The sequence below is a fragment of the Sminthopsis crassicaudata genome, chromosome 2 (assembly GCF_048593235.1).
Source record: "Sminthopsis crassicaudata isolate SCR6 chromosome 2, ASM4859323v1, whole genome shotgun sequence".
NCBI classification, from domain to species: Eukaryota; Metazoa; Chordata; class Mammalia; order Dasyuromorphia; family Dasyuridae; genus Sminthopsis; species Sminthopsis crassicaudata.
The window spans coordinates 613,512,434-613,538,238 of record NC_133618.1 but is presented as its reverse complement, the minus strand read 5'-3'; the positions used below and the strand labels follow the sequence as shown (position 1 = coordinate 613,538,238).

At 38.2% G+C, this 25,805-nt stretch overlaps 1 protein-coding gene across 11 annotated transcripts in view; it reads right to left on the bottom strand.

Moving 5' to 3' along the window:
• Window positions 1-3,821: 3,821 nt before the first annotated feature.
• GPRIN2 (G protein regulated inducer of neurite outgrowth 2) overlaps window positions 3,822-25,805 on the bottom strand; it is a 30,871-nt gene continuing 8,887 nt past the window's right edge. For 6 of the 11 annotated variants that reach the window (XM_074296082.1, XM_074296076.1, XM_074296078.1 and 3 more), the window contains 3 exons: window positions 14,958-15,174; window positions 11,378-11,478; window positions 3,822-9,919 (listed from right to left, as the gene is read on the bottom strand). In XM_074296082.1, coding sequence (XP_074152183.1) covers window positions 8,286-9,902 — 1,617 coding nt within the window. In that variant the 5' untranslated portion in view covers window positions 9,903-9,919; window positions 11,378-11,478; window positions 14,958-15,174 and the 3' untranslated portion in view covers window positions 3,822-8,285. The remainder of the gene's footprint in view (window positions 9,920-11,377; window positions 11,479-14,957; window positions 15,175-25,805) is intronic. The other 5 variants (XM_074296080.1, XM_074296083.1, XM_074296077.1 and 2 more) reach the window with 1 other exon arrangement.

Sequence of the window (25,805 nt, the reverse complement as noted above, 5' to 3'; positions counted from 1 at the left end):
ATAAGCTTGTTATTTTTCCATTCATAAAGGGTGAAGGCAATTTCTGAGGTTTCAGTTATAGGATCTCTGAATTTAAATTGCTGCTAAAGAAATCTCTGATACCTGCGAAATTATTGTTAATGAGATAACAGATGTAAGGTCCTTTGTAAAACTTAAAGCTCTTATAAATGCTATTATTGTCTCATAAGTCCTAGAATTTATGGTCTATATGGATATGAAAAGCAAGTAATCCATGTTTTCTGAAGAGGAAGAAAGACAAAAATTACAAAAAGATCAAGATGAATGCTGCAAGACAAAAGAAAACAATGACCAGAAGCAGCCAGAAAGATAGGACTAAAAGAGACCCAGAGAAGGCCTGTCACAGAGAGCTTTTTCATCTGAGGCTGGGATTTTCAGGCAAAGTTCTTAAACTTTTTTGTGTCATGTCATTCTCAGAATGTTTTTAAATATATAAAATAAAACATGGGATTATATAGAAACCAATTATACTGAAATACAGTTTTCAAAATATTTTTAAACATAACTTCGCAGACACCAGGTTAACACATCCCTGCTGTTGTCCCTGCCCATTGTTCACAAAGAAATGAATCACAAATAGAGCACCTTGATCCAGGACCTTTTCCATGAAACAGAGCTCCATTTAAAGTTCACCAACAGGGAAAGGAATTGAAATCATTCTGGACAGAAGGCAGATAGGTGAGGTCCTGTTCCTCTTCAACATCTTGGGCCACAAGCAGAAGCTCTGATTTTCTGGCAGGGTTCTGGTGAAGTGGTAAGTGGTCTTGATGAGAAAACTTAGCCAATTCATGAAGTCAGCCCCCAAGGACCAGTCACCAGGATGATATTCAGATAGGCTATTTCCAATTAACCAAAGAAGAAACAAGTAACATTACACCCTTAAGACAGGTACAAGTAAAACCTGCAAATTCATTCCTTCACTTGGTCCCATATTTTAAGAATTCTATCTAGAGAGACTGTCTAGGCTGCTCCAGTTTCCTGTGAATCTCCAAAGCCTACAGCCATACCTATAATATTCCTCAGGGCTTTGACAACTTGAATTTCAAGAATGCTAATATATGGGCAAAAGTACATGAGGTAGATTATTATCTATTCCTTTGTAAGCCATTGTATTTTTCCTTTAGGAAGAAGTCTTCACAGTGATGAGTATCTGCTCCCAGCAATGACCCAAAATATAAGAGAATTTGAGCAAAGAATCATCATGACATCCATGCACAGAGGTATCAAAAAAGCAGTACTCTCCAGTGTGGCCCAAATCAGATTAAAATGTAGTTCCCATCTGATTTTGTGTTGGTATATTAATTTTAAAAATGTGAAAATGTGTGATTTTCTAGTATATAGGCTGCCAAGATCCTGGTCTCTATATTTGAATTGAACACTATTAGGGTAATGGGTAAGACAGTGAAGTTAGAATCAGAAGGACCCTGTGAAAATCCTAAAATCCTGCCTCAGACACTTACTAGTGTTTGACTCTGGAAAAGTCAGCCTCCCCTTTCTTCTCTGCAAAATGGGACCTGATGGCTACAAAGACTCTTAATGGTTCTACCTGCCATCAACAGTTGGTTGCTCCTGGAAAAAAGAATAAAGTGGGACTACCACTTATTATCAAGTTGGCATTTTACACATTAATTCAAAAATGACTGCTAGCTATAGTATATACCTATGCCCTAGGATGTATGCACATTGGGAAATCCTAGAGTCCATGAGAGAAGAAGGGCTGCAGTGAGGGAGGGGGAGAGAGAAAAAATGAAGGAATTTTTTTTTTCATTTACATCATTGTGGTCAATGTTATATGTTCTTTCCCTGATTCTGATTGCTTTAATCTGCATCACTTCTTATAAATCTTCTCTGAATTCTCTATTAGAAGTGAATGAATAAAACATTTATTAAGTGTTTGCCATATGGCAATGCACTGTGCTAACTTCTAGGAGATACAAACAGAAAACTAAAACAACAACTGCTCTCAAGGAACTCATTATAATTGGGGAGACAAAACATAGAACAATTTCAGTTTCATGTCAGATGTTACTTCCACTGAAATGGAATAAAAGAACAACCATATTCTTAGTTTCTTATGGTATGATAATGCTGAAGAAGCATATCCATATATATATACACAAATGTATATATGTATTTCATATATGAAAAACATGGGACATTTGGCATTATCAAAAATATATCCCAAATGTGTTCATGTATAAAAATACACACAAACACATGTATGCAAAAGAAGCCCCAACATAAATGAGAAAGAAAAGGAAAAAATATAGGAATAGCTGGGTAGCTATTTTTTCTACCTAGCTAAGAACTGGTATTTTTAATGTGAATTTTGCTTTCCTTGCAGATAACTCTCAGCATTCCAAGTGCTAAGATATTTAGACCTAGAAGGAAAAGATATCTACTGTACCATCTGTTTAATTTAGTCCTTATTTCCTTTGAATATTGCCTCATATACAGATAGCACTGAAAAATGATTAATTTTAACTGAAGTAGATCCAGTTTTTTGCATCAACTATATTACTGGGAATCTTGAGATAGAATGAATGTTTCAACTTAAAAGATGGGACATCTGGCAATATCAGCATGTACTTCAGGCTTTAGGACAGATTCTTAAAAGCTAAGGGAGAAGGTAAGGAATTACTTCAAGGCCAAAGCTTCCAAAAAGTGTTCAAGATGATTAAATATTCTAAAAAAATTGAGCAACTATTATACAAGAATAATTTCCATGATCAAGAACAAGGCCAGCTGTTTAAAGGAACTAATGTGACTTCATAGCAAGTTCACAGATAACCTTTCTATTTTAAAAGGACAATGTGGTGATGGGAACCTGCCAAGGAGGCATAGAAGCATGTGGTACATTCAATCAGGAAATCCAAAGCCCAGAATGAACTAAGACTTGTTTCAAAAGACAACAAAAAGCCTTTTGTTCAAAACAAAAATGAGCCTTCAAGAGCAGGTCTTTCTCACTTCAATATCCCTCCTTTCACTAAACCAACTACTTCACTAAGAAGATCCAGGCTATGCATCTAGAACTTCCTCTTCCACATAAACTATTTTTTCTCTTTTTCATTATTTCTGTCCTTGAGAAAGAAGCATCTCTTCTTTCAAAGGTAAATTTCTAACTATCCTTTTTTTTTTCAAATGAACTTGATAAAAATAAACATAATTATTTTCATATATAAAGAACAAAATGAGAATTCTATATGAACCTGTGAATGCTATATATAACATATTTTTTAAAAATCGATTAAATTTAGCACATTGACCCATATTTTTTATCCCATTCTCCCCTATTTCCCCTAAAAATCCATTCCCTCAATTATTCTGTATCTTCAACCTCTCCTTTTCCAATAGCTCCTGCCTTGTAGCCTATAATTATGCTCAGGTTCCCTTCTCCCTAGTCTGAAAAATTCTTCCCTTTCTATTTTATCTCTGTCCTATCTACCTCGTCTTTTTTTTTAACTTTCCTTTACCACTGAGCTTCAGAAAATAATAGTGAGTATTCAGGGTCTCCACTTTCTATCTACTCCTTAATAAATTGACTTCTGATTTGACTTTCTGGAAGTGGATAATCAATCAGATAATCAATAACTATAATAGCCTTCTAGTCAGTCATTCTCTTGAGTCTGACACCAATGATGACTTTCTCCCTGTATGTACTTCCATGACACTATACCCTTGATGTCTCCTATTTTTTGACTCCTTTTTCTCCATTTGCTAGATCCTCTTACTGACTCTAAGGAAATTAGAAAAATGAGCTGATAGAGTGAAGGAAACAATATGCACAAATAATTGCAATATCGTAAGTAAAAACATCACAAAAAGCATTTACTCTGAATAAATGCAATGACCAGTATTAAATACAGTGATGAAAACTATGGATGGCAAGTGTATCATGTGAATAGACATTTTTACTTATACTGATCATTTTAACTTGATTGTTTCCTTTGTTAAAACTGAGAGATAGGAGCAGGGAAAGCAGGGTAAAAAAGTACATTTGTTGTGATGTAAGCACATAAAGACATTCAAAGTTGCACAGGTTATTAGGTTGTCCTAAAAGAAGCTGAAAATTAACTGAAGATACATTGACTAATGGGGAACAGTAGAGATTTGATTTCCTAGGAGGAAACAAGCAGAGCAGAGAATATCTCCATGTTACAAGAACCAGAAGACATTGATAGGTATACAACATTAAAGGTATGTGTTGTTTTTTCACATGTGTGCTCTAGCCATACACATTCCCTGTTCATGTGCTTCAACTTGTGTTTTGGCAACAAGCATATCCCCAATGGTACATTATTCAAATTTACCCTTCCCCCTAGAGTATGATTATTTATGGGAGAGTGAAGTCAAGATTTATATCTAGAATTTCTGCTATAATTGTCATTATTTTGCTATTTTATTGAATGCCTTTGCTTTAAACTAAATATACCTTCTGCATGAATAGTAAAAGTAAACATAATGGTGAACACCTATAAGCCATGGTTGTGAAAGGAATCTAACCTACAAAGTCTCTAAAATTTGGAATAGCTTGGAGGAAGGAGGTGGTGTCTCAGGGTAAGGAGTCCCTTGAATCACTTAATTGTTAAACAATGGACTAGCTTGCCTTGCAAAATAGTGAGTTCCATTAATGGATAATTTTTTTTTAATTTTTAACTATTTCTCAAAGATACCATACAGGAAATTCAACTAGATGACTTCTAATATCCCTTCTAAACTAAGATTGTATGATTCTAAAAAAACAAATGATTAGATTTGTTATTACCAAAATTAATAAATAAAATAATCTCCAGATTGTAACTCTTCCAGCTCTGTAAGCTTTCTTAACCCATCTTTCTCCAAGCCTACAGTTTTACCAATGTAACTGAAATAGGAGGGGACATAAGGGACCTGGCCTATTTCACATTTCCCACTGTTCCTGAATTTCGATTTTCAAAAAAACCTTCATTTTAAAATTTAACATGGCTTCTGATTTATACTTATCTAGAACCCTTTTTGGGCTACCTCCTTCCCCCCCCACAATGGGAGGTGGTTTTCCCTTGTCCCCCTTCCCCATCCCATGAGTAACACAATCCCAACTCCTAGACATGTGAATGAAACAAACCACCTTGGCGAAGTTGTGGAAGTTGTCTTATTCATATTGCTTTTAAAAAAACATACATAGTCATAAGGGAACCCAAAAAGTCATGTTATAAAATCAAGTCACAACCAAATGACTGAACTAGTGACACTGTAAACATTAAACCACAGCAGGTGGCAGACTTGTGGCTGAATTGGACAAATGCATCTTCTTGCCCAAATTTAGTCATTAAGCCCACATTTGATAACTGACTTGCTGGATTTGGACTAATTAACTCAGTTTGAGCTTATAGATAATTAGGATAACACTTTGGGCTCAATCCCCACAGGGGCTGGTAACTTTGCACAGAAAAAAAATTAATAATAATAATAACTCTTGGTTCTCTGACTAGAGGCTGAGATACTAACACTGGCCAGAGACTGATACTGTACCCTAAACCCAGCCATAAACTGACAATATTCCAACCCTAATTATATATCAATTGATCCCTAATCCCAAATTAATCCCTTAATACCAACAACAGACTGGGCTTCTAATTGTAGTCGAAGATTGATCCCCTAAATTTGGTCACAGACTGACTCCCCAGTCTTTAATACAAATTGACCTTCTCCACTCCTAAACCCCAACCCTGGAGTCAGCCTACATCTTAAATCTAGTCACAGACTGGCATTCCTCTGGTCCTGGATCCAGTCCTAAATACTGAGCTAGGACCGAGCTAACTCCCATGACAAGCAGACTCTCTGATCCTGACATAGGATCAGAGACTCCTTAACATGGCTGCAAGTGGCCCTTAGTCTTGGCCATGGCCTGCAGAGAGAAAGCATGTATGTATATGGAAAGTGCGGATTTGGAGCTAGGAGCTGTTTGGCAAATGAGAACACTTGGCTTATCAGGCCCTTCCAGATCTAAATTTGTGCTCCTATAATTGAGAACTAGCTAGAAACTGGGGCTTGCCTAACCTGGCCATAACCCTCAACAAACTCCTTGCTAACCAAATACTGAGCATTAATCCCAGGCATAATAGATCTACTCCCACCTCCATCCTAGGCACAGATTTAACCCTGGCCCTTGGACACAGAACTGACCTCCTTGATCTGGCCAAACTGAGTCCTTCACTGTGGCCACAGAAAGGGCTTGAGTTCTGCCATGGACCGACCCCACACTCTGGCCATGGACCGACCCCATGCTCTGGCCATGGATTCTAGCTCTCAGGGGAGAACAGGAAGAAAATGAGGGCAGTTCAGCACAAGCCTGAATCAACTTCTGGAGCTATTATTTAGTAATGTCATCTTTGTACACTAAGGGCAGCACATTTTTCATGTTGCCACAATATTACATGCACACAATACACTAAAATAGTATAAGGGACAACAACCTTACAGAGAAGAGAGGGAAAAGCATCAGAGGAAGCAGCGTGAACACGTTTCATATTACTGGGTAGTATTAGCCCTTTCATTACATTTCAATTTTTTAGAAAAACAAAAACAAAAACACACAATGCGCATGTGCGTGTACACATACACACATACACATACAAATCTCAAAACTAAGGCGCTATGCAGCATGGGCCAGTGCAAAAAGAACACAGATTGGGTTCACTTTGGTACCAGAATACTACGATGGTTTCTTTCTTTCCTTAAAAAAAAAAGAGTCAAGAGCAACCAGAACCCAAGAAAGGCTCAGATCTTTCCCCCAAACAAAAGGGAAATGTTAGCATTAGTTTCTCCTCTAGATCCAATTTTCCCGGTTTAAAAATGGCAGATGTGCAGGCAGAGACTGATATCCATCCATATTCCATGATCCACACAGGAAGATCCAGAAAGACCTTGAGAGCCCACTTTTGAAAACATGACAATCCATCTGTGGCCAGGACTATGGGAGTCACTTTACAACGCATGCACTCCCCCTGAACCGCCTCTTGTCCCGGGGACCAGACCCTGCCCACATTCAGCAATGTGAGCCATGCAATGTCAAGACAAAATCCCCACCAGCATCATTAAAAAGGCAACACCTGGGGGTTTGCAAAAGCTATGAGCTAAGTTTCTGTGGGGAACTCCAAAAATGACAGGATGATACCCCCAGTTCTTGGATTTGGGAGAGTAAAGGGAGGGGCTGCCCCTTTGAATGTAAGCTACATTTATTTGCTATAATTTCCCAAGATCACATTTATGAAAGGTGGGACTTCCTGTGCACCCCAGCACCTTTGTCTCTCCTTTCCTACCAAACGTGTTCTCCAAAGAGGAGGTGACAAACTTAATCATACGGAGAAGTACATAGTCACATAAGGCCCCCTTCTTCAGGGGGCATTTGCATTTTACCAAGTGCCACAGAGCCTCAAGCTAAAGGAATGATGCTCTAATCATGGAATTGCAAGCAGCTTTACAAATATTAAGGGGGCAGAGATTCTTTTCTGGTGTCCCTGAAATCAAACCACATGATTTACTGATAACCTCTGAAATCAGGTATCACTAACTGTCCTGTCTATTCACAAAGTAAGCCCTAGGCACAGATCACACATTTTGCAATTAAATGTTTTCTGAAGCAGGCCTTTCTTTTGGAAACAGTTCATTCTACCTGTAGTGAAGAAATAACTCAGAACTAACAAAAGTCCCCGAGCAACTTAGTAATCATTAACTGAGCAATGACGGAAAAGCAATCACGATCAGGTGGAGGGGGGTTATGGAGAGGGCTCACATTTGGTATTGAGGTTTCATAAGACTACAGCATTAGGTCTGAAATGAGGTTAACCAATGTAACACTGAAAACAACAAAAGAACATTTTGAAGCTAAATCTGAAAGCTTAGTCCCCATTAAGTAGAGATGCAGTAAATAGACTCCTCCCTTTAAAAACCCAGAAACACTCCTCAGTGCTTATGGCACCTAAATAGATGGGCTGGAGTCTAGCTCCAGCACAGGAAGGCAGAGATGGGTGATGAGTCAACAGGCAGAGATTTTTCAATGGCAGTCAACTGACAATTTCCATCTCTTTCTCTTTTCCTCCCACTTGAGTCGACTGGGAGTGTTGCTAATTAAGTGACTGCCTCAGACACTTCTTATCCACCCAGGCTGGCATCCCAATCCCAGAGGGCTTTGTAATGATTTTTTTTCCTGAATAATGCATCTTCTATAGCAGAGGGAACCAGTCATTCCCAGAAAGTCTGAGAGTACAAAGGAAAGAGCATCCTTGTTATTCCACAGCTGTGCTCGAGTGGACACAGCAACTGGGACGTCGCAGGGACTGGATCATGGTTCGAAAGGGCCTTCTTTTCCCCTCCTTAATCAGGGCCTCCTCACCACCCGGTTGGGTACCGTCTTTCGAGGGAACTGTCTGGAACTGTTCTATCTGAATCTCCAGATGTTTCTGGATGGCCAGGCCTAGAACCTCTGGATCCACCGAAGCTCCATATACCTCCCAGGTCATCCCCTCTTCATCCCACCTGACCTCACGCACTGGGGACTTGGGCTCCTCTCTGCTGACCTCCAAGTTCACCTCTGGGAATACATGGGGGGGCACCTGGTCTTTGAGTGGAGAGGGACTGGTGGCCACAGCCTTGCAGGCTGTTGATGGAGCTGTCTGTACCTCGGCATCCCTGCAATGCAGAGAGCTCAATGGTCCCAGTGCCAGGTCGCCAATGGAGGTCATGGTGGACACATCTTTGGTCTTGGTGACAGGGTCTGGAGCTGATGGGCTGGCTGGGAATGCAGAACCTGCTGTGGATTCCTGCAGTGGGCACTTGTTCGGAGTGTAACAATGGATGCAAACTGGCGCCTCTTCCGCCAGGCGGTGGTACCTAACCAAGTGCTGGTTATGGAGGACAGACTCGCTCACAGAGGATACCAGCTTGGGAAACGGCAGGATCTCTGGGGTGGACAGGACATGGCAGCATCCAGGGATACCCATTTCATTCATGGGGCACAGCATCCCGGGGCCAACCTGGAGGGATGGGATGGGCAGGGGGTGGCAGTAGGCTGAGTGGGTATCGTTTGTCCTCACAGAAGTCTCTGCCTGCCGCGGGCAGTAGGGAGAAGAGGCGGGATGGACGTGGCCAGGAGCCACGGGCACAGAGCAAGGCGGGGTGCTGCCTTGGGTCCTAGCCCCTGGCTCCTGAATTGGGTCACTCCCAGAGCTGTCTCCAGGCACAGAGGCGGGTAGGGCAACTTCTGCATCCCCCGCAGCCTCGGCACCTCGTGGGTGCAGATCCCCTCCTACATCATCGGTCGACCCTGGGAAAGGTGACTGTCTGGCTGAGTCTGTACTGTCATAGTGTCCCAGGCCAGGCTTCTGCATGAACACATTCTTCGGAAGCAGGTTGCTTCTTTCACTTGACGAGGACCCCAGGGCGGAACAGCTCACACTGGCCTCCATGGGAACGTTGAGGCTGAGATGCCGGCAGCCTGAGGCTAGGTCCGAATGGCTGCGCTGCACGACCACCCCTGGCACCCCCAGGCTCGAAGGGGACAGCTCCCTCTCCCCCATGCAGTACACATTCCCAACAGTGCTGCTCTTGGAGCGGAAGGCGGAGCTTTTGTCTTGCCAGGGGCAGGGCGCCTGCTCTGGGCTCCCTGCTCCCAAGGGACTTTCCACTTGGCGTTCCTCGGCGGTCCCGACGACACTCTCTCCAGCCAAGTGGCTTGGCTCAGGCTCCCCGGTAGGACTTGGGCAGACTGTACTACTGACGCTCTTGCGGAGCTCCTGCCCACCGGCCGGTCTGTCAGCCAGCAGACTGGAGGAGCTCTTGGACAGGGGCTGGCCGTGGAGAGTCGACGTGGGGTGGCACTCTGGGTGAGAGTCGCTGGTGGCCATGGCCAACAGAGGCTTCCCTGTGGGAAGAAGAGACCACTTTCAGAGCCCTGGCAAAAAGTAAATGGCAACAGGCAGCTAGGAAGTGCAGTGGACAGAGCACTGGTCCTGAGGTCAGGAGGACCAAGTTAGAATCTACCCTCAGACACTTAATACTTCCTAGCTGTGTGACCCTGGGCAAGTCACTGCCTCAGCAAAAAAAAAAAAAGTAAATGGCAAATGGTCATGATTCAGCTTCACCAGTCCAGAAATTCAATTTCCTTAAATTTATCAAGTTTACATTGAAGGCCCAATTATGATCGGCTCTTTGGAGGATACAAAGAAGACTAAGATATTTTCTAATCTCTAGGAGTCTACCCTTTAGCCAGGGTAATTAATGAAGGGAAATCATGAGGAATAATGGAAAGAGCACCAGGATTCAGAAGATTTGGGCTTTAAGCCTAATTCTGCTTCTTGCTTGTCATGTGACTTTAGATAATTCACATAGTTTGAACCTCAGTTTCCTTATGAGCAAAACAGAGATAATTAATCACTGTCTTGCCAATCTCACCAGTTTACTATGAAGAACAACATAATTATTTCCAAAACATAGACCATAGCAGAGCAGGAGGGCATACAACAGCTACTCTAAAATCCTGGGTGTTCCTTTGCTTACCAGCCAGTCTTTGCAATATGGATTTATTTCAATATCTTTTCACTGGAGGGAGTTGGATTTCATTGACAGAGTTTTATCCTAACTCAATCAATATGTGGATTTATGTAAGTCACTAATTTTCAATTTTCTTGTCTGTAAAATAGGAAAAATGATTTCCTAATGGTTCTGGTAAAGTTATATGCTTAAAATGAGATGAATGTATGAAAAAATTTTCACAGAATTGAGAATTATATACTGAAGTTCAAATAATTCCTTAAACGTAACAATGAGTATAGAAGGTATTTCTTAGTGAGTCACAATGGACCTCTCTTGAATTCCATTCGCTCTTCCTATTCTCTGAACCTGTTCTCATTCTCTCTTAGAATTCTTCTCTCAGAAACACTTCCAAAAGAGAAGTGTGGTGGGGGAGGAGAGCAATGGAGCAAGGGATTGGTGATAGAGAAGATAACAGGATGTCCCTTTGAGACCTGTCCTAAAGGAGATTTCATTTCTGTCATCTCTCCATCCTCCAGAAAAAAAACAAAACATGACACCAGTTTTCAAGGGATGGGTTTGGTTTAAAGTAAATGTGGGCTTGTTAATTGTTGGGCTTAATTTATCAAAGTTTTAGTATTCTTTTCAGCACCTTCAGGTGGGAGAATCCAATGATTTAAATTCTTGTTGAGCAAGGATGGATTCTGGAAAATGTCATTCTACAACAGACATGATTCCTGCTTCTAAAATCTAACCATCTCTACCCCATTTTTGTGCCATTGATGGGAGGGTATGGGATTAAATGACCTCCACCAAAGTGGTGCCCTGTAAACAAAATCTACCTATTTACCTTCCAGGATTTTTTCCAAAAGCTCAGGTCAACTAGGTTCTCCCTTTTGGTCTCATCTTCTTACTGAGGCAAAACAGCTCAGGGAAACTTCAGAATGTCCTCTGAAAACATGAAAGAAAGAAAGAGTGCAGAACCAGAAGATCACTGTACACTTCAACAACAATACTGTATGAGGATGTATTCTGATGGAAGTGGAAATCTTCAACATAAAGAAGATCCAGCTCACTTCCAGTTGATCAATGATGGACAGAGGTAGCTGCACCCAGAGAAGAAACACTGGGAGGGGAATGAAAATTGTTAGCACTAATATCTGTCTGCCCAGGTTGCATGTACCTTCGGATTCTAATGTTTATTGTGCAAAAAGAAAGTGATATTCGCACACATGTATTGTACCTAGACTATACTGTAACACATGTAAAATGTATGGTATTGCCTGTCGTCGGGGGGAGGGAATAGAGGGAGGGGGGGTAAATTGGAAAAATGAATACAAGGGATAATATTATAAAATATATATATATATATATATAATAAAAAAAAAATAAAAAAAAAAAAGAAAGAAAGAGTGACTCAGTTTGGGAGGAGAAACAAGTTAGGGAAAGGATGAACCAAAAACCACAAAGATCAATAAAGCAAGAAAGAAAAAGAAAATTTAAAAATTAAGATTCAAAGTTTAGCAAGAACAGAATTCACCCAAGAGCCAATCAAGGTTGACTAAGTAGGTACCATTTTCCATGTCCTCTACTGGACTGTGGGGATACAAAAAACAAAGAAATAGAAAGAGGGGAAAAAAAGGAAGGAAGGGAAGGAGACATATAGACATACACCAAAAGAGAGAAAGAGAGGGGGGAGGGAAAGGAGGGAAACAGGGAGGGAAGGAGGAAGGAATGGAGGGAGAGAGGAAAGGAAGAAGGAATGGAGAAAGGAAGGAATGAAGGGAAGGAGGGAGGAAAGGAAGGAGAAGGAAGGAAAAAAGGAGGAAGGGATAGAAGGGAGGGAGGGAGGAAGGAAGGACTTGTCATAATAGAACTTATGGGAGGTGGGGGGAACGATTTCTATATACATATAAAAGAATATATAATATTTTAAAAGCGAGTATAAGAGAATTGTAGGGAGAAGAAAAATTCTATCAACCAATATTTATTAAATGTGTCAGGAATAGTAAGTACTAAGTACTATTATCTGGGGGCATCAGGAAGACCTCATAGAGCAGGTAACCCTCCCTGAAGCTGAGCTCTGAAGGGAGTTAAGGATTCTAAGGTGGAAGTGAGGAGGTACAGCATTCCAGATATGAGGAAAAACTAGTTTAAAGCACCAAGGAGGGAAGTGAATTGCTTTACAATTGTCTGCAAAAACAGCACATATCTAGCTTCAATATACAAGTTCAACTCCTCATATTTTTCCAATAAACTATAAAGTTCCTCTTCTCCCCAGTCTATTTATAACTTCCGACTTGCCTCCAAACTGAATGTCCTGCTCCAGATCTAGTAGTGCCCAGTGTAGGTTGGTAGGCCTCTAAGACCTCTGACCACTTACTAAAATTAATAGACTCACACTAGCTGTACTTTTCAGATCAGATTGCTGTGGACAACCTGGGCAACAGAAAACTTCCTTTGTAATCTAAGTAAGGCTCAGAAATCGATAAAATGACTGTTTCTGATAGTTACCAAGATGTTCCCACAGCAAACAAAACCAAACACATCCTGACACGTGGAGTATGCATGTGATCAGAATTGCAAAGCAAACAGAAAAGGGATTAGAACATTGACTGTGGATTCACCGAAGGCAGAATGCTTTCCCCCTTATCTTTAATTTCCTTTAAGGAATAGTTGAGGGGAGGAGATCTACTCTAAGAGGTCTTTCCTTTTTTTTCTTAATAGAATTTTATTTTTCCAAATACATGTAAAGATACTTTTAAACATACATCTTTATATGATTTTTGTGTTCCAAAATTTTCTGCTTACTTTCTCCTTCTCCAGGACAGCAAGTAAACTGATATAAGTTAAATTTTATATATATATATATATAAAATCTGATATAAATTAAACATTATTTCCTAATCCCCAAATTTTTAGTGACCTCTCTCCTTTCTTTATTACTTTGTATACCTTGGAATATACTTGGTATTTTCTTATCACCACTAGAAACATAATCCCCTTGAAGGTAAGAATTGTTTGGATTTTGTCTTCATATCAATAGGCCTAACGTCATGCCAAATCACAGAGTGGGTGCTTAACCCATGGGCACAAAGGAAAGAAGAAAGGAGCAAAGAAGGAAGGAGGGAGGGAGGAAGGGAGGGAGGAAGGAAGGAGGGAGAGAGGGAAGGATAAAAGGAAAAGGAGGGAGGAAGACATATTTGCTGAATTGAATTTCACTTATTCCATAGAACTGATTTAGTTGAAACTAATTTGTCTCCAACAAAATGATTGGCTTGTGATTAAAAGATAGTGACCTATTTTATGTTTTATAATTGCCTACAATACTTCCACACCCTTTACTACATTCCCCCTGCTCTCACTTTTTTTTTTTTTTTTTAATTAGACCTTTCTGCCAGGTTTTCCAGGACTGGAGCTAGGAGTAGTCAGTGATAAAAAAGATAGGGGTTTTCAAATGGACTTGTGACTTAGTTTGTTGTCTAATACTGGATTACATACAGAAACTGCTGCTTTGAATCCTCCTGGCTCTCCTCCTACTTGTCTGATTATTTGCCAACCTGTTGGGAGTGTTGAAGACTTGGAAGATGCCCACCATTCCTCCAATACCTTCACCCTCTTATCTTTCACAGGTATTCAAATAAATACAGATAATTTAGGAAGCTCCTGTTTGCCAAAAAAAAAAAAGTTTTGCTCTTTGCAAAGCCCTTTTTAAAAATTTCAAAAAGCATTTATTAAGCATGAATCATGTGAACTATATTAAATTGGGAACAGAAAGATGAAATAATTTATAGCACTTGCCCTCAGAGTATATAATCTAACAGAAAGGAATAAGACATGAACATAAAAATATTGTGTACAAGACAGACCATGACAAATAAAAAGGGAAGATCCACAAAAATACTTCGAGACATTTGAGAATGAATAGATCATTTCCACTTAGAGGACCAGTGGTCAAGATCATATGAATAAAATGGCACCTTGAAAGAAAGAAGAGATTTTTGAGGAGAGAGAAGACCATTCTAGGAATAAACAATGGCAGAGAGGAGGGAAGGCAGATAAGAAATAGAAATGGGAAATAATCTAGTCTGACAAGAATGTACAATATGTGAAGACAAGTAGCTTCAGTGAAATCTGTAGACTGTGTCAAATGCCTAAATAAATAGTTTATTCTTTATTTAATAAGCAAGGATGAGCCACTAAAGATTTCTATGCTGAAGAATGGCCCAATCCAAGCAGTCTATTGTTCATATGGGTAAAAGACAGATCATATGGGTCCATTCATCTTTTGATGAATAGAAGCTATCATAAAAAAGAGATTAAAAAGAGCCTAAGGTAGTTCTAAGTAGGAAAGGAAGAAGAACACATAAGAGAGGAAAGAAGTAGGGGTAGGGTGGAATCAAGATAGAAAAATAAAAGAAGGGACTCACCTGAACACTCCTAAATTCCCTTGTAAACAACTTTAATATAATGCCTTCAAATGCATACTGGAGCAGTTCTGGACCAGCTCAAGACAACTTAGAAGTCTGGGAGGAAAGATTGTCTCACTAGGGTAAAAATGGAGCACAATCCAGCGCAGGGCTCCTCATGACAAGTCAGCAGCAGGCTTTGAAGGCAACTAAACTGACTGAAGTTCTCAGCTCTCAGCTGTAAGGGAGTTGGACAACTAGTCAGAAGGAGATCAGAGGGAACCCTTAAGTGCTGGCACTATACAGTATTCTGTTGTGTCACCCATACTCAGTTATGTGTTACAATCCCAGAGCAAGAAGGAGCAACAGCATGTCAGAGCTTCTGACCACAGTGGGAGTAGGGACTCTGGTCATGGTTCCAGGCAGAAGAGAATGCTCACTGTCTCTCACAGACCAGAGTACAGACCAAGAGAGCAGCAACCACACCTCTCTTTCAATCATACTACTTTAGAAGTACTAAAAACTTTTTTTTTTTCTTTTCCTGAGGCTGGGGTTAAGTGACTTGCCCAGGGTCACACAGCTAGGAAGTGCTAAGTGTCTGAGACCAGATTTGAACTAGTGTCCTCCTGAATTCAAGGCTGGTGCTCTATCCACTGCGCCACCTAGCTGCCCCCAGAAGTATTAAAAACTCAATGCCCCCTCCACCCTGGAAGCATAACTTTAGCATTAAGTTACAAATCAAGAAATAGGCTGGGGAAATGAGCAGACAACAACAACAAAAAAATCTGACCATAGAAAACTACTACTGTGACAAGGAAATTCAAAATACTAATTCAGAAAAATATAAAAAATTTAAAAATAGCTATATTTAAAACCTCAAAGAAAACTGTAAACTGGTCTCAAACAAAAAGAATGAATTCCTGGAAGAGCTCAAAAAGGATTTTTAAAATTAAATAATAGAGGTAAAGTTTGGAAAAAAATGTATCATATCACTATACAAGAAAATCATGAAAAAAAGAGTCAAAAATTTGATAAAGGAGACACAAAACAAAATACTGAAAATAACAACTTCATAGGCCAAATGGTAAAAGAGGCACAAAAATCCACAGAAGAGAATACCTTAAAAAGTAGAATCTGCCAAAATGAAAAAAGAGACAAAAATTTACTGAAGAAAGTAACTCTTTGAAAAGTAGAACTGAGCAAGTAGAAGCTAATGGTTACATGAGATATTAAGAAACCATAAAAGGAAATCAAAATAATGGGGAAAAATAGAAATGTGAAACATCTTTTATTGGAAAAACAACTATCTTGGAAAACAGATCAAAGACAGATGATATAAGAATTATTGGACTAACTACTGAGTTATGAGATCATGAAAGAGGAAAAAAAGGACCAGCATGTGCAACAATGTTTGTGATGGCCCTTTTTGTAGTGCCAAGGAACTGGAAAGTGAGTAGATGCCCATCAATTGGGGAATGGCTGAATAAGTTATAGTACATGAATGTAATGGAATATTATTGTTCTATAAGAACAATGAGCAAAATTATTTCAGAAAGGCCTAGAAAAACTTAAATGAACTGATACTGAGTGAAGTGACCAGAACCAAAAAAAACCTATTCATAGTAATAGCAAGATTATGAGATGATAGACTGTGACAGACTTAGCTCTTCTCAGCAAAACAGTGATACAAGATAATTCAACAGACTTGGGACAGAAAATGCTATTCACATCCAAAGAGAGAATTATGGAGACTGAATACAGATCAAAGCATATTACTTTCACCTTTTTTGTTGTTATTTATTTGCTTTTTTTCCTTGTGATTTTACCCTTTGTTCTGATTTTTATTTCAGAACATGATTAATATGAAAAATGTGTTTAAAAATGATCATGCATGTATAACCTATACCAGATTGCCTGCTGTCTTGGGGAAGAGGGAGATAAAGGAGAGAGGGAGCAAAAAATTATAACTCAAAATCTTTTAAAAACATGTAATTTGAGAAATAAAATGATATTGAAATTAAAAAAAAAAAATTTAAAACAAAGTGTAAAAAAAAAAAACTATTGGACTACCTGAAAGCTATGATCAGAGAAAAAAAACACAAAGAGACAGAGACAGAGAGACAGACACATACACACACACAGAGAAAAAAACAGAGAGAGAGAGAGAGAGAGAGAGAGAGAGAGAGAGAGAGAGAGAGAGAGAGAGAGCGCTAGCCTATGACATTAGATTTCAAGAAACTATGAAGGAAAACTGTCCTGATATCCTAGAACAGAGAGAAAATAGAAATTAAAAGAATCCACTGATCATCTTCTGAAAGAGATCCCCAAATGAAAACTCCCAGGAATTAAATTATATAGCCAAATTCCTGAGTTCCTAAGTCAATGAAAAATTATTGCAACCAATCAGGAAAAAAAATTCAAATATTGTGGCACCACAAGCAAGATAACATAAGATTTAGTAATTTTTATATTAAAGGATTAGAGGCCTTGGAAAATGATATTCCAGAGGGCAAAGAAGGTAGGATTAACAACCAAGAATCAACTATCCAGCAAAACAAGTGTAATTGTTTGGAGGGGGAGGGAAGAAGGATATTTATTCAAATAGAGGACTGATGGAAAGACCAAAGCTGAACAAAAAGAAATTGACTTTTAAATACAAGACTCGAGGGAAACATAAAAAGGTAAACAGGTAAGAGAAATCACAAGGGATTCAATAAGGTTAAACTGTTTCCATTCCTACATGGGAAGATGATACTTGTAATATCTAAGAGTTTTATCATTATTAGAACAGTTAGAAGGAGTAGACTTAGAGGATATTTAGTTGCCAGTAGGAAGGAAAGGAAATGTGATTGGGAAGATGTTGGGATATACCAGGACAGAAACAGAAAAGTTAGAAGGAGCAAATTAGGTTGGGAGGGGAAGGGCCTAGGGAAGAAGAGTTCAGTTTTGTACACAGGGTTCAAAGCTTAGCTGAAAAGAACTTCTTCAACCTGTTGAATTTAAGATGCTGGAAGAATATCAAGGTAGAGGTATTTATCAGAGAAGTGAAAGATTAGGACTAGGGCTCTGGGAAAACATGGGGTATAAAATGGTGTATTTTAAAGCTTTAAAATGCAAAAATCAACATTTTTTCAACCTTTATTCCATTCTACATATAAGCAAGAGATAACTGAAACCACACAAATGGATGAGATGATCAAAGGAAGATTTAAAGATAGGAACTAAGCCTTGGCAGGTAACAATAATTCAAGAGCCACAGAAGAATGAGGAACCAGTAAAAGGAGACATTTAAATGGAATTGTAAAAGAAGTTAAAGAACCATAAGAATGCTGTAACATTGAGATAATACAGACTGAATGTTCTGGAGACATCTTGAAATTAAAATGTCCAAAATCAAATTCTCCTCATCTCAAGTCTCAATTTCCCAACTTCCCCATTACTTTTTCTTAATTTAAAATTTATCTTTTTTTAAATGTTAGAAACTTAAATACAAAAAAAACCCCACTGCCCATGTGCACAACAGAACATGAGAGGTTTCAAAATATAAAATAATAAATTTCCATGTCAAAAAGCCTATATAATAAATAGTATACATTATAATCAGAGTTGTACATATTTTTTTTTGCTTCCTTGTAAGTTTTCTTTTGTTATCTGCTGAGCACTTTTTACTTTATTCTTTTTCCCCCCTTCCTCTTCTCCATTTCCTAAGAAGGCTATAATTAAGCACAAATTCTCTCTCTCTCTCTCTCTCTCTCTCTCTCTCTCTCTCTCTCTCTCTCTCACACACACACACACACACACACACACAAATACATGTACACAGGTATACACATATACACATAAATATATGCATATACATCTACTCACAGAGACATCTATAATCCCACACATATATACACATATACATTCATATGAAACTAGGTAAGACCATACTATACTTTTTTGTCTTCTGTTTCTCCAAAGGTAGATAAAATCTTCCTTCATTAATCTCCAAGTCTTTCTATATTATTCTAACTCCACCAATGCGCCATTTCCTACACCACAACAATATTCCAACCTTATATTATCCATAACAATATTGATTAATATGGCTGACATAATATTGTTTCCCTATTTTTTCTCTTGATTAAATCTATTTTAGCTTTAACTTTACCTGAGATCAAGATTACTGCTCCTGATTTTTATTATTATATTTATGTGTATCTCTTATTTTTTATCCCTTCTGACTCTTCTCCTTTGCCTCTCTACCTATAACTTAACTTACCCTCTCCCCACAGGATCCCTTCCTTATCCTTTTCCCAACCCCACCCCTAAGCCTTTTCCCTTCCCTTCTTGTTTCTATTTGAATTCAGAGACTTTTATAGCCTTCCAAATATATTGTTCTCCTATTCCCATTAATCTTCATACCCTTCCTTATCCTATTCCTTCACTCTCTTATTTCTTTATAAATTTAGAAGACTTTTATTCCCTTCTATATAGCTATGTTGTTCTCTCTTTAACCCAGATCTGATAGGACTAGAATTTCCTTAAAAATCCCTCCCTTATCTCCCCATCCTCCTATCTTCTTATTTCTTCCTGAATTTAGAAGACTTTTATATCCTTCTAGTTATATATATATATATATATATATATATATATATATATATATATATATATATATATATATATATATATATATACACACACATATAGTTTTCTCTTTAACTCATTCCCAATGAGAGTAGGGTTCCAGAACTACCAGTCCTCTTCCTCCATCTAATTTCTCTGTGTCAGTTCTTCTAGCACCTCATTTGTATAATTACTCCTTTTGCCCTTTTCTATATGTTTTTCTTTTTAGAATCACATCATACTCAGCTCTATCCCAAACTTTCCTTCAAATTACCCAAATACAAATAACAATTTTAGACATACAGTTTACATTTCTTTGTATAAAACATAAGTTTATCCTTATTGAATCCTTTGTAGTTAGCTTTTGATGTTTACTGTATTTTTATTATCATTTATGTCCAATTTTCTATTAAGTTTAGGTCTTTCTGCCACAAAATCCTGTAAGTCTGACCATTCACTGAACATTCCCTTTTTTTTCTTTCTATTACTCTTGAGGATGTCACTATCCTTCCCAGTCATCCAAGCTGGTAACCTCAGTGTCAGCATTTGCTTCTTATTCCTACATACTCCACATATCCATCCTATTATCAAATTTTATTTCTTCCTTCACAACATCTCTCTTTTATATCCCCTTTTCTCTACTCATATGGCCACCCTTCTGATGCAGGTGCTTATTATTCTTGCATGGAATTCTATAGTAGCCTTCTAACTCATCCCTGGCTCAAGTTTCTTACCACTTTAGTCCATTCTCCCCTAAGTTGAAAAAATGATTTTCTGAAAGTATAAGCCTGATATGTCACACATCCTCCCTATGCTCCAATGCCAACTCAATAAATTTTTGTGCCTCCCCCCTATTATCTCCAGAATGATTTCTAAAATCATCTATTAGAATTTAAGGCCCTTTACATCTTTATCCCTCTCTGCTTTTTCAGTCTTCTTACACCTTATTCCCCCACCACGAACTCTACAAATCACTTACACTGTAACTGCTATTCTTCAAAATACCCTAACTGAACTTGAACTGCATGACTTGCTCCTAGCTTCCCTAACTTGCTTTCAAACAGGTCAAAATCCCACTTTCTGTAGAAAGTCTTTCCTAGATTCTTTCCCTCCCCACCCCACCTCCAGTACCTTCCCTTTGAGATTACCTTCCACTTACACTGCATGTCTTATATGTATGTAGACTGTATCTCCATTAGAATGAAAGCTCTTTGAGGGCAGAAACCATAGCTTTACTTTATTTTGTATTCCAAGAGCTTTAATTTGGTTCCTGGCCCACAGTAAGCACATAATAAATGCTTATTTACTATCCCATATTTTCTCAAAATAAATGAGTCAAAACCAATATTTTTATCCCCATTTTATAGATAGAGAAATTGAGATTCAGAGAGGTTAAATGGCTTAGACTAAATCACACAGCTATGAAGGGGGGTGTTGACCCAAATCTAGTTCTTCTAATACCAAAGATGCTTTTCCCACTGTCATATTGCACATTTTCTTAATGGCACTCAACCCTTGTCATCGAAATAAAAGGAAATTCCCTCTCCCTCTAGACTTCGATGAAGATTTCATTGAAGAATTTTTAGCAGTTTAAAAAATCTGGATAGCTTTCAAAATCCACTCTGGAACCAAGTCAAGAATAGACTACAAACATATTCCAAACTTCAGGATATCTGTTGAGGTCAAGTTTAGAGGAGGGTAATGGAGGCAGAAAACACTATACCCAAACATGGTCAACTTCTCTGACCTTCTTTTGCATAGAGTAAGTGCTTAAGGGGCTTATTAAATGTACAGTGAAGTGGGAAAACAGATGAGGCTAGAAAGCTGAAAGTAGCAATAGGCTACTCTCCAGACAACTGGCCCATACTATATAGAATTATCAGAAAAACTGCCTAAAGTCAAGCCAGAAACCTGCCCCCAATATTCAGTCCACTCCAGCACAAATAAAGGTAAAAGTAACAAGATGTGTTAAAGAGAGGATGACAATAATTAAGAACACACATGTTAAGCAGTTTTAGAGAGATGAAACACTTTACATGGATGATCTCATTTGACTATGAGGCAGGCAATACAAGTATTATAATCTCCATCCCATAGATGAGGAAATTAAGGCCCAAATCCAATTAGTCACAAAGAAATTAGGTGACTTGTCTAACATCATACAGCTCATTATTGGTCAAAAACAAAACAAACAAACAAACAAACAAAAAAAGACAAGAACCCAATAAAATCTAAATTCCTTTGGGGAAAGAAACACTTTGGTTTTGTCTTTGAGTGCCCAACACACGGCCCTATACAGAGTAGTCACTTAATATTTGATTCCTCCTTAATTGATTTCCTAGTTCACTTCCCAAATAAGCTATTCCAAACCTTCTCAAGATTCCCACATCTTCCCCATACTCAGCTAAGAATTTTCTCTTTCATTTTAATTCTTTCATTCTTTCAATTTAAGCTTCTTGTCTCATTCCTATCTTAAAACTCCTTGACACCATTTCCACTCTCTCCCCTTTCCCCCTGGCTTTGACAAGGAAATATATGTACACTTGGATTGATTCCTTCCTGTCTTCTCCAGCAGGTAGCATGCTCAGTACCTCCTGAAATCTTCATCATCTCCCTATGAACAGAGGCTTCAAACAAGTCCAAGTCTCCCCCATCCTTTAAAAAATCTTCATGCGACTCTACAACTGAAACTGCTCTCTCCCATTATCAATGATCCCTAAATTTCCAGATCTAACTGCCATTTCTCAGCTCTAATCCTTTTTGATCTATTGCAACATGTGATGCTGATGAGGATCCTCTCATTAAATATCCTCTTCATTCTGGGATTTTGTGCCACTCTTTTCTTTATTCTCTTATCTGTCAGACCACTTTCAATCTCTTTTGCTGGTTCATCATTTACATTATTCTTTTTATTTTTAAAAACATTTTTACATTATTCTTTTTAACTATAGATGTTCTCCAAGATTCTTTTTTCAATCTCTATACATTCTTTCTTGATAACTTCCATCAACTCCCATAATTTAACTATTATCTCTATGCAGATGATTCATAGATCCTTTAATACACAACTCAACAGGTTGATTTCAGAAAAGCCTGGAAAGATGTACATGAATTGATGCTAAGTGAAGTGAGCCATGAAGAGAACATTATATACAGTTAACACTTATCAAAGACTTTATATTCTAATAGAGGAGACAAGAAATACTCACATAGGAGTGGGCTGACTAGGTGATTATCAACTGTGATGGATTTGATTCTTTTCAACAATAAGGTGATTCAAGGCAACTTCAATAGACTTGTGATGGAAAGAGCTATCCGCACCCAGAGAAAGAACTATGGAGACTGAATGTGGATAAAAACATAGTATTTTCATCTTTTTGTTGGTTTGTGCTTGTTGTGTGTGTGTTTCCCCCTTTTGATCTGATTTTTCTTGCATAACATGATGAATATGGAAATAGGTTTTGAAAAACTGCACATGTTTTGGATTCCTAATTGTCTAAGAGAGAGGCTTCGAGAGGAGGGAGAGAGAAAAATTTGGAACACAAGATTTTGCAAAGATTAATGTTGCATGTGTCTTTGCATGAACTTATTTAAAAAATTAACTTTTTAAAAAAAGACACAGCTCAAGCAACATTTTTGAAAGCTTTCCTGATCCCTATAATTGCTATGCCCTTCTCTCCCAAACAACCTTGTATTCACACTATTTACACATTTGTATTTATTCACTTTGCATTTATGCTCTTTCGCTATATGTATATGTGTGAACATATATATGTTTATCAAATGAGATTATATTTGTAAATAATTTAGCACAGTACTTGGCACATGACAGAGTGCTATAAATGCTTCCTTCCCCCCTCTCCTATGAGTATTTCTTGTCTCCTTTATTAGAATGTAAGGTCTTTGGTTAAGTGGTAAAGTTTCAATTTTCATGCTTATATTTCTAGCATATGCCAGGCCTGAACTTACTACGTGTATACTGATTGATACTTGTTAAACTGAATTGATACTAGGTCTCCAGTAACCCAGTTCAAAGTTCTAAGAGTTACCCTGTCCCAAAGGACAAGTTGCCATGACTTTTTATCTGAAGATATTAGCTAAAAACTGGGATTAACACAAAGGTATCCAACTAGCCCTACTTCTTGCCCTATACCTAAGTTCTGAGTTAGAGTTTCTGACAACTGCATCAGTGTGGTTTTTAATTTATTTATAAACTTTACAAGGGAAGGTTGACAGAGCTGCTTTCTTAATTGTATTTAAATCTATTACCATAATGAAAACCTGAAAAAATAAGTCAAGGGTTTTGCCCAAAATATTACACTATAAATGTCCATTTTATTTCAATAAAAAAAGGAAATTCATACTTGGAAAGTATATGTGATAAATCTGCATAAGCAAATAACAAGAGGATTGGGGGTAGAGAATCTGTTCTAAATTTGACTTTGCTACTAACTTGCTGGACAAATCACTTAACCTCACCTTTCTCCCTTATGAAATGAGGGGGTTGAACCTTAGATCTGACCATCTTAAAAGTGAATCTCCTTGACAAAAAGTTATTAACAAGCTGGTATGATGGTCAAAATCTAATATTATACATTTTAAAATGTATTCATCTAGAGCACTGGCTCTGAAGTCAGGAGGACCTGAGTTCAAATCTCAAACACTTAATACTTCCTTGGGCAAGTTACTTAACCCCAATTGCCTCAGGGGGAAAAAAAAAACTTGTATTCATCTAAAGTCTTATATTTGAGTTAAAAAATATAAAATACTCAAATACAAAATAAGCAAGATTTGGATAGATAGAGGTTCAATCATTCAACCAATAAACATTTACTAAATGATCATTATTTGCCAGGTTTTGTACTAAGCACCAGGGGTTCAAAGAAAGGGGAAAAAATAGTCCTTTCCCTAAAAAACTCATATTCTAATAGTCTAATAAGGGGGAGACAAACTGGAAAATAACTTCAGAGAGAGACAGAGACAGATAGACACAGACAGAGACAGACAGACAGACAGAGAAAGAGTGTATATTTATATGAAACTAGAAGGAACTAGTAACCTGAGGACTAGGAAAGACCTACCACAAAAGGTGGGATTTGAGTTAAATCTTGAAGAAAGCTAAAGAAGCTGAAAGGGCACATACTAGGGGATTTTAGAGTGTGTGAAGGGGGAATTCCCATTTCTTCTGCCTCACAGAATCCCCTAGTTTCTTTCAAGGCTCAGCTTATCTGTTACCTTTTGCCTTTCTCCATCCCAAATTTGTTTTGCTTGGCTATAAATGTTTTAACAATTGTTTTGTTTTTCTTGCTTTCTCAATGGTGAGAATGGGAAGAAGTGGAAAGGAAAGACTTGAATATAAAATACGATTGAATTAAAAAATTGAAGCTAGGAGGAGCAGCTAAGTAGTGCAGTGGATACAGCACCAGCCTTGAAGTCAGGAGGACCCTGGGCAAGTCACTTAACCCAAATGCCTCAGGGAAAAAAGAAAAGAAATGGGAATAGGTTTATTCCCGTTGGGTCTTGAGGGTAAAACAGGAGAGATGCCAAGAACTGGAATGTGCTGCTCCTGATGCCTATTTGATCAAGCTGGAAGGAACCTCAAAGTCCATCTAGTCTAATGCCCTCATGAGCAAAAAGAATTCATGTTCACTCAGGCAATGAGCATTTGAGGCAAGACTTGAACTCATGACTATAGAGCCAAGGTTCTTTCCCCTATACCAAATATTTAGCTGACAGTGAACAGATTTATGTTAAGGGCTACTTTATTCAGGAGGCCTTTCAGGGCTCCTTTCACTGTTAGTTCCTTCCCTCTGAGATTACCTTCTATCTGCTTTCTGTATTTTGTATGTACATATATATTTATATGTTTCCCTCATTGGGCTTTCTCTTTGAGTGAAGAACCTGTGTTTTTGCCTTTCCTGGTATCCTCAGCTCTTGGCTTACTCCCTGTCTAGGTATAGTAAATGCTCAATAAATACTTGTGACCCTGAATGACCTCTGACCAAGAACTTATGATTTTTTTAAAAATTCAATTTTATTTTGTTTTTAATTCTGAATTCTCTACTTCCCTCACTTCCTGCTCCCCCAGCCACTGAGAAAGAAAAACAAAACTGGTTACAGATATGTAGAGTCAAACAAAACAAATAACTCTATGTGTGTGTGTGTGTGTGTGTGTGTGTGTGTGTACTGGATCTCTGAGTCCATCAGCTCTCTATTTGGAGGGAGCACATGAGTCCTCTGGAATTATGGTTGGCTAATATT